General features: G+C 39.7%; 1 protein-coding gene across 1 annotated transcript; it reads right to left on the bottom strand.

Annotated features, from left to right (window-relative positions):
- Window positions 1–15,958: 15,958 nt before the first annotated feature.
- Window positions 15,959–16,979, bottom strand: LOC122019229. The gene is made up of 3 exons (XM_042576717.1): window positions 16,669–16,979; window positions 16,396–16,587; window positions 15,959–15,989 (listed from the first exon to the last, which is right to left on the bottom strand). The coding sequence occupies exons 1-3, from the start codon at window positions 16,977–16,979 to the stop codon at window positions 15,959–15,961; spliced, it is 534 nt and encodes a 177-aa protein (XP_042432651.1).
- Window positions 16,980–18,262: the final 1,283 nt, after the last annotated feature.

Genomic DNA, 18,262 nt, shown 5'->3' with positions numbered 1-18,262 from the left:
AAGTTCCGCAGGCGATCCAAAATTTAATTTAAAAGAACACATGGTAGCTAGGAAAAGGTTCAGACCTTTGTATAAAATTTTTGTACAGTGGAACCTCTAGGTTTTCCGAGTAGCAACCAACAATCAGAGGCCGGGATCCAATCCCAATTGTCTGCACCTGGTACACCCCAATAGAATAGTGTGGCAGAAAGAAGGAATATGACTCTTATGGAAATGGTTAGATCTATGATGAGTTATTCAGAATTACCGAATTCATTTTGGGGATATGCTCTGGAAACAACAATGTGCATTCTGAATATGGTACCTTCTAAATCAGTACCCTCTACTCCCATGGAATTGTGGAATGGGCGTAAGCCTAGTCTGAGTCATATTCGGATATGGGGTAGTCCAGCACATGTGCTGAAGGGAGATACTGACAAGTTGGAATCACGTACAGAAGTTTGTCTGTTTGTGGGATATCCTAAGGGAACAAAAGTGGTTTGTTTTATAATCCTAAAAATCAGAAGATCATTATTAGCACCAATGCTCTATTTTTAGAGGAAGCTTATGTAATGAACCATAAGCCCATGAGTGAAATTGTTCTAGAAGAAATACGAGAGGACACGCCTACTTTAGTACCAACAGTGCAAGATGAAATATCATAAGAAATTGTAACACGTATCATAAATGATACACAACCACAGACAGTGCCTCATCGTAGTGGGAGGGTTGTAAGGCAACCTGAGAGATTCATGTTTTTGGGAGAGTCTTCGGACTTGATCCCTGGTGAACATGAACCTGATCCCTGGACATATGACGAAGCACTCTAAGATAAAGATGCAGTATCTTGGTAAAGAGCGATGAATTCTGAAATAGAATCTATGTATTCTAATAAGGTCTGGGAGCTTGTAGAACCACCAAATGGTATAAAAGTCGTTGGATGTAAGTGGATCTACAAAAGAAAAAGAGGGGTAGATGGGAAGGTGGAAACCTTCAAAGCAAGGCTTGTTGCGAAGGGGTACACTTAGAAAGAGGGAATCGATTATGAGGAAACCTTTTCGTTGGTGTCCATGCTTAAATCTATCCAGATACTCTTATCTATTGCCGCTCATATGGATTATGAGGTTTGGCAAATGGATGTCAAGACAACTTTCCTTAATGGAAGTCTTGAAAAAAACATCCATATGAAGCAACCAGAAGGGTTTATTGCAAAGGGCAAAGAACATCTAATATTTAAGCTCAATCGGTCTATTTATGGACTGAAGCAAGCTTCAAGGTCTTGGAACATCCAGTTTAATGAAATAATCCAGTCATATGGATTTATTCAGTGTCCGTATGAGTCTTGTGTATACAAGAAGTGTGATGGAAACATGATGGTATTTCTTGTACTATACGTAGATGACATTTTGTTAGTTGGAAACAATATCAAAGTGTTGTCAGAAGTAAGGGTATGGTTGTCCAAGCAATTCGATATGAAGGACTTAGGAGAATGCACACATATTCTTGGGATCAAAGTAATAAGGGATCGCAAGAAAAGGATGTTGTGCTTGTCCCAAGCTTCATATATTGATACAATCCTTGCTTGTTTTAGCATGCAAGACTCTAAGAAAGGTTTTCTACCTTTTAGCATGCAAGACTCCAAGACTTAGGAGAGGACATGAAGGCAGTTCCTTATGCTTCGGCTGTTGGAATCCTAATGTATGCAATGTTGTGTATGAGACCGGATATCTGTTTTACCGTGGGCATGGTTAGCAGATATCAAAGTAATCTTGGACAAGGACATTAGACTGCTGTAAAGCATATATTGAAATACCTTAGAAGGACTAGAGATTATATGCTGGTTTACCAAACAGATAATTTGCTCCCTGTGGGTTACACGGATTCTGACTTCCAATCAGATAGGGACAATAGTAAGTCTACATCAGGCTATGTGTTTACTGTTGGATTTTTCGGGCTGCAAAAATCACTTTTTGCGTTACGAAAACCCCGAAATTCCCATGCCACGGATCCGTACGAAGAAATAAAATTTCATAAAAACTTTCATGTACGAGTTTTCTAACCTAGATCTACTTTAGATCTACAAGATAAGAATTTACCCTTGATGCGATGCCCTTCGCTAATCCGGCTCGTCCAAGGTTCGCCGGATCTCGAGAGTATCAAAGTAGATACTCCTCTATGTGTATCCACACAAGCAAGAGATGGAGAAGAAATCTTGAGTGTGCTAGCACTCCAAGAAGTCTCGGCCAAAGAGGAGGAGAGGGAGATAAGAGAAGAGAGCAATGAGGAAGAAGATGAGAGTTACACAAACACATTCAACACCCTTGAATGTGGCCGGCCACTAAAGGAGGAGTTTTTATACTCCATGGGATATCAAGAGTCACAACTCTTGATCTCCCTCATGATGTGGCACACACATGTGCTAATCTTGATGATGTGGCACATCATCATTAGCCCACTTAATGCCAACTCACAAATGAGGTGGCAAATGGTCAAGTCAAACTTGACCCTTCATCTTCCTCTCAAGTCAAGTCAAACTTGACCGCTTCTCTCCCTTGGTTAATCTAATCTAACCATTGGTTTAAGTTAATTTTAATTTAATGAATCTTTATTCATTGAGTTAAATTAATTAAATGAGTCTAAGTCTAAATTAGACTCACTTAACACATGAACCAAATTGAGTCCAACTCAATTAGCTCAATTTGAATTACTCTTAATCTAATTTGGTTCATCACATGAACCTAATCCTTTAGGTTCATCAAATGAACCTAATCTCCATCTAATTGCCCTTTGTGTGTGACCCTATAGGTTCTTGTAACGTTGGCAATGCTCCCAAACCCATTTAGAAGCATAAGTAATGAGCGGTATCTAGCAACACATCATTACTACCCAAGTTACAAGAATGTTGAGATCCAACATCACCTTGTGACTACTAATTGTGACTCCTCACAATATATGACATTGTCCTTCTATCCTAGATATCTAGATTGATTAATATGAGGCATAGACCGTGTCATCCTCTAATCAATCTAAATCTTGAACTCCAAGTAGACTCACTCAATCAAATGAGCTCAATATCTCATATTGACTCATTTGGGCATGACCATGCACTTAGTGGTCTCACTCTATCAAGAATATCGATGTCACTCCCATCATATAGGAGGGATAGATATCATCTACATCACTCACATCCCTCCGCATAATTTGTTACATACTCAGTAATCACCTTTATAGTCCACCCAGTTACGGGTGACATTTGACGAAGCCAAAGTACATAACTTCTTATATAGGGAACCATGGTGACTTCAGGTCCAAGGACTAGTAGTCATACTAATAGCCACATGAGAAAGTATATGACACTCATATAATGATCCATGATACTTTCTCATGGCGGGTCATTCAGTATACATTCTCCAATGCATACCCATGTGTCAACTTGATATCTCCATATCCATGACTTGTGAGATCAAGTCATCGAGTTGACCTACATGCTAGTCTCGTCGCATTAATATTGTCCCTGAATGCTAATACTTGACTAGGAATGATTAAGAGTAGTGTTCCCTATATCATCTCACTATCGATTCAACTAACCGATTGATATAGGTAAGAACCTTCTACTCAAGGACGCTATTATACTTAGTTATTTGGCACCAATACAAGTAAGCATAATAACCATAAACAAATGCCTTTATTTATATACAAGAATATGATACAATGAGTCCATACAACAATCATCAAATGATTGGCTCTAGGGCTCTAACTAACATTTACTTTAGGAGGTGGAGCCATTACATGGAGGAGTATTAAGCAGAAATGCGTTTCAGACTCAACCATGGAAGCTGAGTATGTGGCAGCCTCTGAGGCAGCCAAATAAGCTGTGTGGCTCAGGAACTTCCTAATGGACTTATATGTGATTCTTGGTTTTCACAAAATTATCACAATTTATTGTGATAATAGTGGTGCAGTAGCAAACTCGAAGGAACCATGAGCTCATAAGGCGAGTAAACACATAAAGCGCAAGTACCACCTAATACGAGACATCGTAAAGTGAGGAGAAGTTGTTGTCGCCAATATTACATCAGCAGATAACCTAGCAGATCCTTTCACGAAGGCCCTTCCGGTGAAAGCTTTTGATCGACATGTTGAGGGGATGGGGATAAGATGTATGACAGTATTTATGACAGCATAGTCTTTTAGTATAAGTGGGAGATTGTTAGAGTGTATACTAAAAGTCTAGCTTTTTGTAAACATTTATTTTTGAAATAAAGAATCACATTGATCAAATGTCTACATTTATATGCTAAGTGTAGTTGTTCAATTAATTTATATTATAGATAATATAGTATGTGGTGTCACACACAGAAGATCATGTTATCAGTTCCTTATAAATTGTAAATAGTAGCTCATAACTAAGATGGATAGGAATAAACCATTGGAATAGTCGTAGTGTAATTTGGTATTAGTTTATCTTGACTATAAAATTACACTAGTATACTCTGACTGTATTGAGTAGGACCATTTAAGGTAGTTTCTTTTTATACTGACTGCATAAAAAAAATAAGACCTTTGTTATTATGGAAGTGTGTGCTCTTAATCCTGATATAATAACAAGCACATATATTTAGTATTTATTTCTTTAATTTATCAAAGGGTGCGATTTAGTTTGATAAATCAATAGGCCCGATAAGTTGGGAAATAATATTATTTATAGTGTGTGTTGTTGATTATAGAAGGAAACTGTGTCCTAGAAATCTAGGTAGATCATGTCCCCAAGAGGAGCTCATAAGGATTGTCATGTAAACCCTGCAGGTGGACTTAGTCCGACATGATGATAAGGTTGAGTGGTACTACTCTTGGAGCTAGATATTAATTAAGTGAGTTGTCAGTAACTCATTTAATTAGTGGACATTCTATATCTTAAACACAAGGAGATTAACACACTCATGATAAAAAGGAGCCCATATAGTAATATGACATTGGTGCGGTAGTTCAATAATAACTCTTTAGTGGTATGAGTTGTTATTGATGAACTCGAGTTGGGTGTTCGGGGCGAACACGGGAAGCTCAAGTTCATCGAGAGACCAAAACCAATTCCTCCTCTCGGTCCCTGTCGTAGCCTCTTAATTATAAAGTGTTATACCCATCCATACCCACCTTCTTACCCACCTTAAGGTGGTCAACCAAGCTTAGCTTGGAGCCCAAGCTAGGGCCGGCCAAACCAAGGTTAGATGGGTCAAGTAGGTGGTCGACCCTAGCTTGAACCCAAGCTTAGGTGGCCGACCATAATTAAATTAAAAGGGATTTTAATTTTTTAAAATCTTTCTTTATGTGGAAGCCATGATTTAAAAGAGAGTTTTAAATTAAATCTTTTCTTTTATAGTTTCTACAAAAGATTAAGAGAAAGGTTTGACATCTTTCCTTAATTTAGTTAAAATAAGATTATAATTTTGGAGGAAACTTTTCTTTTTGTAATCATCCACATGTTTTAGTAGAGACATTTTAATTTATAAAAGTTTCCTTTTATAACCAAGCATGAAGGGAATTTTTAAAATAAAAATTTTTATTTTAAAATTTCCGTAAACAAATTAGGAAGTTTTAATTTTGTGTTTAATACTTTCTTTATTTGGAGGGATTATAGGGGCGGCCACAATAGGGGTTAAGAGGAAAATTTAATTAAATTTTCCTTATTAGCTATTGACAAGGAAAATAAGGAAGTTTTAATTATGTTTAAAACTTTCCTTATTTGCCAAGACCAAAGAATATAAAAGAGAGGGTAGAGATGTCTCACCTCACAACATATCTGTTGGGTTCGTCGGGCCGCGAAAATCGCTTTTTCGCGTCGCGGAAACCCCGAGTCAACCAAAGCCATGGATCTCGTGCAAAGATTCGTAAACAAAATTTTCCGAAAAACCTTTTTCTTGTACGAGTTTGTAAAAACTTTAGATCTACACTAAAGTTAAGATCATTACCCTTGATGCGCGCCCCACGCGAATCTCGCTCGTCCAAATGGTACCGGATCTCAAGACCGTCAAGCGTACGGTCCTCTAGAAGTATCCACACGGACACACTAGATGGAGGTGACCAAAAACCAAGGTGTGCTAGCACCTATGTGGTTCGGCCAAGGAAGGAGGAGAGGGAGAGAGCAAGAAGAACTCTCTAGGAGGAAGAAGAAGGAATGAATGATGGAATAATTTTCCAAAATGAAAATTATTCTCCTCATTCAAGTGGCCGGCCACCTTCTCATGAGTAACTCCCATTTCCACATTAAGTGCAATTAATGTGGAGCCATTAAAGAGTTGTAACTCCCATGAGGTGGCACACCATGATGATGTGGAACATCATCATTGGTCCACCTAATGCCAACTCACCAATGAGGTGGCAAAAGGTCAAGTCAAAATTGACCTTTGGTCTTCCTTCTCAAGTCAAGTCAAACTTGACCCAATCTCTACCATGGTTGATCTAATCCAACCATTTGATTCAAGCCAACTTAATATAATGAATCTAATTCATTAAATTAAATTGATTTAATAAGTCATAATCTAAATTAGACTCATTGAATACTTGAATCATCTTGAGTCTAACTCAATTAGCCCAATTTGGATTACTCTTAATCCAATTGGATCCATCAAATGAATCTAGTCCTCTTGGTTCATCATATGAACCTAATCTCCATCTAATTGTCCTAAGTGTGTGACCCTATAGGTTCTTGTAACGTTGGCAATGCCCTAAACCCATTTAGGAGCATAAGTAATGAGCGGTATCTAGCAACACATCATTACTACCCAAGTTACAAGAATGTCGAGATCTAACATCACCTTGTGACTACCAATTGTGACTCCTCACAAAATATGTGACATTGTCCTTCTATCCTAGACATCTAGATTGATCAATGTGAGGCATAGACCGTGTCATCCTCTAATCAATCTAAATCTTGAACTCCAAGTAGACTCACTCGATCAAATGAGCTCAACATCTAATGTTAACTCATTTGGGCATGGCCATGCACTTCGTGGTCTAACTCTATCAAGAATACCGATGTCGCTCTCGTCATATAGGAGGGATAAATCCCATCTACATCACTCACATCCCTCTGCATAATTCGTTATATACCCAGTAATCGCCTTTATAGTCCACCCAATTACGGGTGACGTTTGACGAAACCAAAGTACATAACTCCTTATGTAGGGATCCATGGTGACTTCAGATCAAAGGACTAATAGTCATACTAATAGCCACATGAGAAAGTGTATGACACTCATATAACGATCCATGATACTTTCTCATGGCGGGTCATTCAGTATACATTCTCTAATGCATACCCATGTGTCAGCTTGATATCTCTATATCTATGACTTGTGAGATCAAGTCATCGAGCTGACCTACATGCTAGTCTTATTGTATTAACATTGTCCCTGAATGTTAATACTCGACTAGGAATGATTTAGAGTAGTGTTCCCTATATCATCTCACTATCGATTCAACTAATCGATTGATATAGGTATGAACCTTCTACTTAAGGACGCTATTATACTTAGTCTATTTGGCACTAATACAAATAAGTATAATAACCAAACAAATGCCTTTATTAATATACAAGAATATGATACAATGAGTCCATACAATCATCAAATGATTGGCCCTAGGGCTCTAACTAACAATCTCCCACTAGCACTAGTGCCAATCAGTATAGGCTCTAAGGCCTAATGACCTAGTGTGACCATCATGCTTCCTCTGTGCCAAAGCCTTGGTCAAGGGATCTGCGATGTTAGCCTCTGTAGGTACTCTGCAAATCTTCACATCTCATCTATCGATAATCTCTCGAATGAGATGGAAACGTTGTAGAATTGCTGTGAACTCTGCCAGCTCATAGCACTACCATTCAAGCAAAACACGAACCTCGACTGTGATCTTTAATCATCCTGATTGGTCTGGAAGCTAGCATCACTGTAATCCTTTACAGCTAGCTTATCATTGCCTCTATATATCAAGAAATATTCTTTAGTCCTTCTTAAGTACTTAAGAATATTCTTGACCGCTATCCAGTGACTTTCACCTAGATCTCACTGGTATCTGCTAGTCATGCTCAAAGCATACGAGACATCAGGTCGAGTACATAGCATGACGTACATGATCGATCCTATGGCTGAGGCATAAAGGATCTGATCCATGCGGTCTCTCTCCTCTCTAGAAGAGGGACCTTGAGTCTTCGAAAGACTCACGCCATGTGACATCGGCAGAAATCCCTTCTTGGAGTTCTGCATGGCAAACCGTAGGAGTACCTCATCAATGTATGTATTCTGACTTAGGCCAAGCAATCTCTTAGATCTATCTCTATAGATCTGTATCCCAAGAATGCGGGATGCCTCACCTAAGTCCTTCATTGAGAAGCAACTCCCTAGCCAGGTCTTGACAGACTGAAGCATAGAGATGTCCTTCCCAATGAGTAGTATGTCATCCACATACAATATGAGGAAGACAACTATGTTTTTCTACAACCTTCTTGTAGACACAAGGCTCATCTTCGTTCTTGATGAAACCAAACTGTTTGATCGCATCATCGAATAGAAGATTCCAGCTCCGAGAATAGCCTCTAGCCATTTCTCGAAATCTGGTCTCATCACAGCTTCCTGATAGGTGGTAGACTCATCCTCTATGAGCACAATGTCATCATGGTCAGACAAGAGAAATGAGTATCTCTCAGGCTGACGACGTACCCTATCAGACCTGCGAAGAGGTATGTCTACTTGAACTGGTTGTTGTTCCTCAACTCTTTGTGGAACAACATCATCCACAACACTTTGTGGTTCCAGTTCAACTTCCATCAAGGCATCAGTGCTATTGTTCGCATCTTGAACTTCTTCAAGATCGAACGCGCTCCCACTAGTCTTTCTAGAAACAAAGTCCCTTTCTAGAAAGATCCCAGTCTTTGCCACAACTACCTTATGCTGACTGGGAATGTAGAAGTAATATCCCTTAGTTTCCTTGGGATATCCGATGAAATAACACTTGTTGGATTTGGATCCTAATTTGTCTGAGACTTGACGTCGTACGTAAGCCTCACAACCCCAAATCCTCATGAAAGACACCTGGGCATCTCTCCCAGTCCATATCCTATATGGTGTCTTTATCACGGCCTTGGATGGAACTCGATTGAGAATGAAAGCTGCCGTGTCTAGAGCATAACCCCAGAGGTATGTCGGAAGATCCGTGTGACTCATCATAGACCGTACCATATCTAATAAGGTACGATTCCTCCTTTCGGACACACCATTCCACTGTGGTGTTCCAGGAGGAGTGAGTTGGGATAGAATCCCACACTCAGCTAAATAGTCACGAAACTCATGGCTTAAGTATTCACCACCTCGATCTGATCGAAGTATTTTAATACTCTTGCCAAGTCGGTTCAGTATTTCATTCTTGAATTCTTTGAACTTTTCAAAGGATTCAGACTTATGTGTCATCAAGTACACATAACCATATCTACTGAAGTCATCAGTAAATGTGATGAAGTATCTATAACCACCTCTAGCAGCAACATTGAAAGGGCCACATACATCACTATGTATGAGTCCTAACAAATCAGTTGCTCTCTCGCTGTGCCCACTAAAGGGAGTCTTGGTCATCTTGCCTCGTAGGCATGACTCGCATATCTCATATGATTCAAAATCAAATGAGTCGAGCAAACCATCCTTATGGAGCTGGGATAAGCGCTTGTCATTTATATGACCTAAGCGACAATACCAGAGATAGGTTTGGTTCAAGTCAGTCGACTTGATCCTCTTGGTATTTATGTTATAGATAGGGCTCTCAAGGTCTAGAATGTAGAGTCCGTTTATCAGAAGTGCACTATAATAGAACATATCTTTTAAATAAACAGAACAACATTTGTCTTTTATTATAAAAGAGTATCCTTTCTTGTCTAAACAAGAAACTGAAACTATGTTCTTAGTTAATGCAGGCACATAACAACAATCGACTAACTCTAGTACAAGCCCAGAGGGCAGAGATAGAAAGTAAATCCCTACAGCAACAGCAGCAACCCGTGCTCCATTGCCTACTCGTAGGTCCACCTCGCCCTTTGTCAATGTCCTGCTATTTCTCAGCGCCTGCACATCAATACAAATGTGAGAAGCACATCCAGTATCTAATACCCAAGATGTAGAAATAGATAGATTGACTTTTATAACATATATACCTGAAGTGGAAGTCTCACTTCGCTTCTTCTTAAGATCCTCCAAGTATACCTTGCAGTTCCTCTTCCAGTGTCCGGTGGAAGCAGGTAGCATCCTTGGCGACCCTCCTTTAGGCTTCAGTGCCTTGCCTTTGCCCTTGGTTTGGGACTTTCCTTTACCTTTGGGCTTGCCTTGCCCTTATGCCGGACCATCGAATGGGCTTAACCTTCTTAAGGTTAATCTCAGTTCGTAACATACTAAGTAGCTCGGCAAGTGGCTTGTCAATCTCGTTCATGTTATAGTTCAGAACGAATTGACTATAGCTATCTGGCAAGGACTGCAAGATCAAGTCAGTGGCCAGCTCTTGGCCAAGTGGGAACCCCAGTCTTTGTAGGTTCTCTATGTACCTAATCATCTTGAGTACATAAGGACCTACGGGAGCCCCGTCTGACATCTTGCACTGAAACAGTGCCTTAGAGATCTCAAATCTCTCATGCCTCGCTTGTCCCTGATATAGTTGGCGAAGATGCTCAACCATATCGTAAGCGCCCATCAACTCGTGTTGCTTCTGAAGCTCAGAGTTCATGGTCGCGAGCATTAGACAGGACACATCTAATGCGTCATCTTGATGCTTCTTGTAAGCATCCCGGTCAGCTCGCGTGGCAGTGACAGGAGGAGCCTCCGGAATGGGCTGCTCCAGAACATACAGTTTACGTTCCTGAGTGAGAACTATTCTCAAGTTCCTGTACCAGTCCAGGAAATTCGCTCCGTTGAGCTTGTCCTTCTCAAGGACAGATCGCAGGGAGAAGGAATTCGTGTTCGACGTCATGGTTATCTACAACAGAAAATTTGCAGAAATAAATATCATATCCTTTTAAAATCATTTAATTGGGCCTTTAACTAAATGATGCTCCCACTGAATACAATAATTCTTGTGGGACAAGATCCACATCATACTAACCCTTGAGTTAGCTTTGGCTAATACGCCCAAGGCTTAGTATGATCGGTAGGTAACGATTACCAATTACATCTCTATGCAACTCTGGTTTATAGAATCAATATCCGCATTTATATTAAAACTCGAGTTAGCTTTGGCTAATACGCCCGAGAGTTAATATAAACGTGATTTTGTCCTACCTTTCCAACTATTGGAATAATGCCTATAGTTGACTCGATCCAACCGAGTAACTAGGAATACTCAATCTAATTGAGTTTGTATTCACCCATGCGTTGATAGGCGGGACCAAGATTGTCCCTCCGTACCCTACCAAGATAATATGTATTGCTCTGCTTTGGCAGATTCAACAATACATGTGATCGAGGTAGTGATAGGTATCACGGCACGGTTAGGCATTTAGAGTTGGTTCGATCTAGATCTAATCTAATCGAGAAGGATGCATCTTGTGCACGACTTAGATCTAATCTAATCGCAAGGGTGCATCATGTGCACGACTTAGATCTAACTAATCGTTAAGGCACTGATTAATTAATTAATTATTAAACATGCATCAGATACATAACAATTAATTAATTAATCTATTTGTGATTTAGTCATGGCCCTACTACGATCTTCTCAAGCCAATGAGAAGATCAAATGGTCAACCTAGGGTCAACAGCTTCTCCAAGCTCCTCCCTTTGACCACCTTGTGTTGCTCGTGCCCGCCTCTGAACTCCGTCTCGTGTGGACCCTCCACCGCTCCAATTTGTACATTACAATTTGAAACTCGAGTTACATTCGAGTCTAAATCTAATTTACAACCAGAATAAGAGAAAGGCACGACGCGCAAGCTGTGGGAAAAAAAAAATAAAAATACAGTACACACAATCATATGACGGCACGCAGGCCGTATTATGAATTACAACACAAATCCAATCTTATTGGGTATTTTGGGCCATGACTATCACAAATTAATATATAATTCAAAATTATATATTTTTCATAATTTTTCTATAATTTTAAAATAATTTTTACAATTTTTATGAGTAAAATTTCCTGGCGGTCCCGTTTAGCGGTTTCGAGCGCAATCGCGGAACGGATCCCCTTGCGGGGCCCAGGGGCAGCGCCCCTACCCGCGATCTAACCATCGCAAGGGTTCCTATGCGATCCAACAGCGCCTAAACCCGCTGTCCCAAAACGATTTGGGTTGAGACATTGCCGTTTCGGAAAAATCTTCCCGGCGGGTTTGTTTTTAGCGATTTCGGGTGCAATCGCGAAGCAAATTCCCTTGCGGGGTTAGGGGCAATGCCCCTACCCACGATCTAACCATCGTGAGTTGCTCCTTTACGATCTAATGGCACCCGACCCCGCTGTCCCAAACGGATTTGGGGCAAAACGAAGCCGTTTAAAAGAAAACTTTCCGGTAGCCGAAGCCTACAAGTGCCGAGACACTTGTGCTTCGCTTCTACGGAAAAATTACTCATAAAAACTCTAAACACTCAATTTTTACAGAAAATCACAGAAGGTATATTTTTCATAAAAATACAAACGAACTCGTACAAGTCTTTGCACGTGGCTCTGATACCACTGTTGGGTTCGTCGGGCCGCGAAAACCCCGAGTCACCCAAAGCCATGGATCTCGTGCAAAGATTCGTAAACAAAATTTTCCGAAAAACCTTTTTCTTGTACGAGTTTGTAAAAACTTTAGATCTACACTAAAGTTAAGATCATTACCCTTGATGCGCGCCCCACGCGAATCCCGCTTGTCCGGATCTCAAGACCGTCAAGCGTACGGTCCTCTAGAAGTATCCACACGGACACACTAGATGGAGGTGACCAAAAACCAAGGTGTGCTAGCACCTATGTGGTTCGGCCAAGGAAGGAGGAGAGGGAGAGAGCAAGAAGAACTCTCTAGGAGGAAGAAGAAGGAATGAATGATAGAATAATTTTCCAAAATGAAAATTATTCTCCTCATGCAAGTGGCCGGCCACCTTCTCATGAGTAACTCCCATTTCCACATTAAGTGCAATTAATGTGGAGCCATTAAAGAGTTGTAACTCCCATGAGGTGGCACACCATGATGATGTGGAACATCACCATTGGTCCACCTAATGCCAACTCACCAATGAGGTGACAAAAGGTCAAGTCAAAATTGACCTTTGGTCTTCCTTCTCAAGTCAAGTCAAACTTGACCCAATCTCTACCATGGTTGATCTAATCCAACCATTTGATTCAAGCCAACTTAATATAATGAATCTAATTCATTAAATTAAATTGATTTAATAAGTCATAATCTAAATTAGACTCATTGAATACTTGAATCATCTTGAGTCTAACTCAATTAACCCAATTTGGATTACTCTTAATCCAATTGGATCCATCAAATGAATCTAGTCCTCTTGGTTCATCATATGAACCTAATCTCCATCTAATTGTTCTAAGTGTGTGACCCTATAGGTTCTTGTAACGTTGGCAATGCCCTAAACCCATTTAGGAGCATAAGTAATGAGCGGTATCTAGCAACACATCATTACTACCCAAGTTACAAGAATGTCGAGATCTAACATCACCTTGTGACTACCAATTGTGACTCCTCACAAAATATGTGACATTGTCCTTCTATCCTAGACATCTAGATTGATCAATGTGAGGCATAGACCGTGTCATCCTCTAATCAATCTAAATCTTGAACTCCAAGTAGACTCACTCGATCAAATGAGCTCAACATCTAATGTTAACTCATTTGGGCATGGCCATGCACTTCGTGGTCTAACTCTATCAAGAATACCGATGTCGCTCTCGTCATATAGGAGGGATAAATCCCATCTACATCACTCACATCCCTCTGCATAATTCGTTATATACCCAGTAATCGCCTTTATAGTCCACCCAATTACGGGTGACGTTTGACGAAACCAAAGTACATAACTCCTTATGTAGGGATCCATGGTGACTTCAGATCAAAGGACTAATAGTCATACTAATAGCCACATGAGAAAGTGTATGACACTCATATAACGATCCATGATACTTTCTCATGGCGGGTCATTCAGTATACATTCTCTAATGCATACCCATGTGTCAGCTTGATATCTCTATATCTATGACTTGTGAGATCAAGTCATCGAGCTGACCTACATGCTAGTCTTATTGTATTAACATTGTCCCTGAATGTTAATACTCGACTAGGAATGATTTAGAGTAGTGTTCCCTATATCATCTCACTATCGATTCAACTAATCGATTGATATAGGTATGAACCTTCTACTTAAGGACGCTATTATACTTAGTCTATTTGGCACTAATACAAATAAGTATAATAACCAAACAAATGCCTTTATTAATATACAAGAATATGATATAATGAGTCCATACAATCATCAAATGATTGGCTCTAGGGCTCTAACTAACAATATCATCTAGTATTCCTCTCTTCTCTTCCTTGGTGGTGGTCAACCCTCTCTTCTTCCTCTTCCCTTATTCTTCTTCTTAAGTGGCCGGCGACATCATCTTCTTGGAGAGATCTTGGTGGTCGGATTTTGCTTGGAGAAGAAGAAGAGATAGGAGGCATTGTTTCCTAGCATCCCTTGGAGCTTGGTTGGTGGCCGAAGTTCTTCATATCTAGGAGATTGTTGGTGGCCGAAACTTGCAAGGAGAAGAAGGAGGCTTGGGTGGATTCTCGTCTCGGTAGATCATCGCCCACACGACATCCGAGATAAGAAGAGAAATATGACAGAAGATCTTAAGGTCTATAAACTACAAAAGGTATAACTAGTTATTAGTTTCTGCATCATAACTAGTTCATCCTTTTGTTTAGATCTTGAAATACCAAACACAAGAGGCTTAAGATTCTAGGTTTCGGATTTATGATTCGAATTTGTGTTTCTTTTATTTTTCGATCTTGTGATTCGATTGTTCTTATTGGTTAAACCTAGGGTTACTATAAAGAGATTAAATATTGAATTTTGTTGAAAGGCTTTGTCTAGGAAGTGGTGGATGCTCCCATACCAAGAAGGCCTAGTACCTCGCCATGTTTAACCTGGAAGCTAATCTTTGAAATAAATATTTAATTGAATTTGTAACATGGGTGGATTTGGATCAATAATGTTAAGCATCGTTTACGATCCAAGTCTAAACCTCTTAGAATAGATAAGTTAAATTTGGAATTAATAATGTTAAGTTCCGTTTGCGATTCCAAATTTAATTTCTAAAGAACACAATAGGTTGTTAGGAAAGGTTCAGGACTTGTACAAAATTTTTGTACAGGGGAACCGGTACGATATTCCGAGTAGCAAGCAACACTAGTTATTGGAGGAAAATGAGTAAGAGATCTAGATCTAAGAAGTTGAATAAGAATGGCTAAGGATTAGAAAGGTTTGAGAGAAGGAGATTGGCTAGGGGTATGACTGACACAGCCTAGGCACGGTCGTGTCTTATAGACACGACTAAGTCTTTATGTCCCACATGGCCGTGTGGATTGACTTGGCTCTATTTTTCTCTTCTCGATCAGATCCACATGGCTGTATCAATTGACATGGGCAGTGTTGACTCCTTCTCGGTTGACCTCACACGGCCTTTGTGTACCACACGACTGAGTTCCTTTCCTTTGCTGTTGAGCTCACACGATCGTGTGTATCACACGACCACCTTCTTCTTTTCTTCTGGAATTTTTACATGGTCATGTGAAGTCACACGGCCTTATCCATCTTCTCCTCAAGTGAGCTCACATGGCCTCTGTGTACCACACGGTTGAGTACTCTATTTCTATTTGTGTCACACGGCCATGTGAGGTACACGACCATCTCTTTTAAGTCTAGAATTTGCTAAATTTTCTCCTTTTCGACTTCTCCAATGCCCCATGCCCATGAGATGATCACGAGTAGCTCATGGAGGCAATACTCAACCTGAAAACAAATTAACAAAGGTTTAAAAACACTAACAAATGAAAATGAGAACTGAAAAATGAATCTAACTAAAAGAACCCTTGGATTGCCTCCCAAGAAGCGCTTGTTTAGTCATTAGCTCGACCCCATTTCCATTTCCATGGATTATATGTAAGGAGTCATGGATTTTCCTCCTCGGGTTGATGTTGCTACTTCTTCCTTCATTCTTGCCCTCGAAGGGCAGAGGAACTTCTCATTATTAATTGGGGGTCTTCTCCTAATACTTGTCAGATCATGTACTTCATCCGGCTGCCACCCATGAGGATGGAAGTTTCATTCATCAACTTTGTAAGTATCTATCCTACTGCACATGCTTACCAAGAAAGAAGAGATATGGTTAGGAGAATTAGATAAATTATACTCTAACCTTTCCTTAGCGATAACTAAAGAAAGATTATGATTTTTCACATCAATGATAGCTCCAATTGTCATAAGGAAAGGTCTTCCCAGTATAATTAGAATTTTTGGGTCTTCCTCCATATCCAACACAACAAAATCTATGGGTATGATGTAGCCACCCACTTCTACCGGCACATCTTCAATAATACCGATAGGGTACCTGCAAGAATAATCAGCTAATTGTAGTACCATGGTAGTGAGTTTAAAGTTTTTGAGAGATAGCTTATTACAAATTGAATACGATATGAGGCTAACACTTCTCCCCAAATCACAACAAGCCTTTTCTATGAATTCAGGTCCTATAATGCAAGGAATGTAAAAGCTTCCAGGATCTTGGAGCTTAGGGGAAGTGTTCTTCTCAAATAGAGCGCTGCATTCTTCAGTTAAAGCTACCGTCTTGATCTCTCCTTTCTTTCTTCGATTAGACATAATGTCCTTCAGAAACGTGGCAAACTTTGGCATTTGTTGAATAGCATCAATTAAGGGGACTTCAGCATAGATGTCTTTGATTTTATCAAGAAACATGTAAAATTCTTCATCTTTTTTGGTCATAGCTAGTCTTTGAGGAAAAGGGATTGTTTGACTTTGTTGGTGGAGTGGAAGAGTCCCTTCAACCTTCTTGGTATTCTCCTCAACATCTTGGATCTAAATTGGTTCAAGTGTTAGAGGAGAGGGCTCTTCTTGAATTTCAATCCCTTTTGGAGCAGTCAATTGTGGATATCCTAAGGTCCATCCGCTCTGAAGCTCGATTCTATTGCAATGTTTCATTGGGTTAACATCATGTTTTCCTAGAAATATTCCTGGTGCTCTTGAGGATGATGAAGCTATCTAAGCAATTTGGCTATCTTGCATTTTCTATTGTTTCTCAGAACTATCCATTCTCTGATTAATCATCTTGATTTCTTGCTTCAATTCATTTTGGTTAGAAATAACTTCTTCAAGTATTTTCTCCAATTTGGATAGTTGACATCCTTGAGAAGATTGTTACTGTTGATAGCTTTGTTGTCAAGGCTGGTAGCTTAGTCTAGCCCGCATGGATGATCCTTGCTCTTGAGTATTACAATAAGAAAAATTTGGATAATTCTTCCACCCAGGGTTGTATGTGTTGGAGTATGGATTATTTTGCCTTTGATTATAACTCACAATAGCGCCGCACTGCTCAAGTTGATTAATTTGTGCAAATATAGCTCCCAATGGGCATGAGTCTTGAACATGGTCCGTGCTTCCACAGGTTTCACATACACATACTATTGCATTGACTGTGCTTGTATTTGTTCCCATATTCTCTAGATTTTTGGTCAGAGCATCCAGTTTTACAAACATTAGAGTAATTGCATCAACATCAAATTTTCTTGATGCTTTAATTGGGTTGGCAGATGAATAGCCTCCACATCTTTCTGATGTCCACTGATGATGGTTCTGCGCTACACTTTCAATGATGTCCTCGACTTCATCTAGACTTTTGTTCATTAATTTCCCTCCAACTATAGAGTCTAAGGACACTTTTGTATGGTAGTTGATGTTGTTATAAAATGTATGTAGCATTAGCCATTTTTCAAGTCCGTGATGCAGGCATTGTCTGAGCTTATTATTAAATCTATCTCATGATTCAAATAATGATTCAGAGTCTGACTATCTAAAGCTTGCTATCATATTTCTCATATGAGCAGTTTTGCTAGGAGGATAGAATTTATCCAGAAATTATTGCTCACATTGCTCCCAAGTGGATATGTTGTTGGCTGGCAAAGAATTTAGCCACTGTTTGGCTCTATCTCTTAAAAAAAACCCAAACAATAATAATCTCATTGCCTCTGTCGGAATACCATTCATTTTCA

Source organism: Zingiber officinale, chromosome 9A (genome assembly GCF_018446385.1).
Source record: "Zingiber officinale cultivar Zhangliang chromosome 9A, Zo_v1.1, whole genome shotgun sequence".
NCBI lineage: Eukaryota > Viridiplantae > Streptophyta > Magnoliopsida > Zingiberales > Zingiberaceae > Zingiber > Zingiber officinale.
This window is presented reverse-complemented; position numbering and strand designations above follow the sequence as displayed.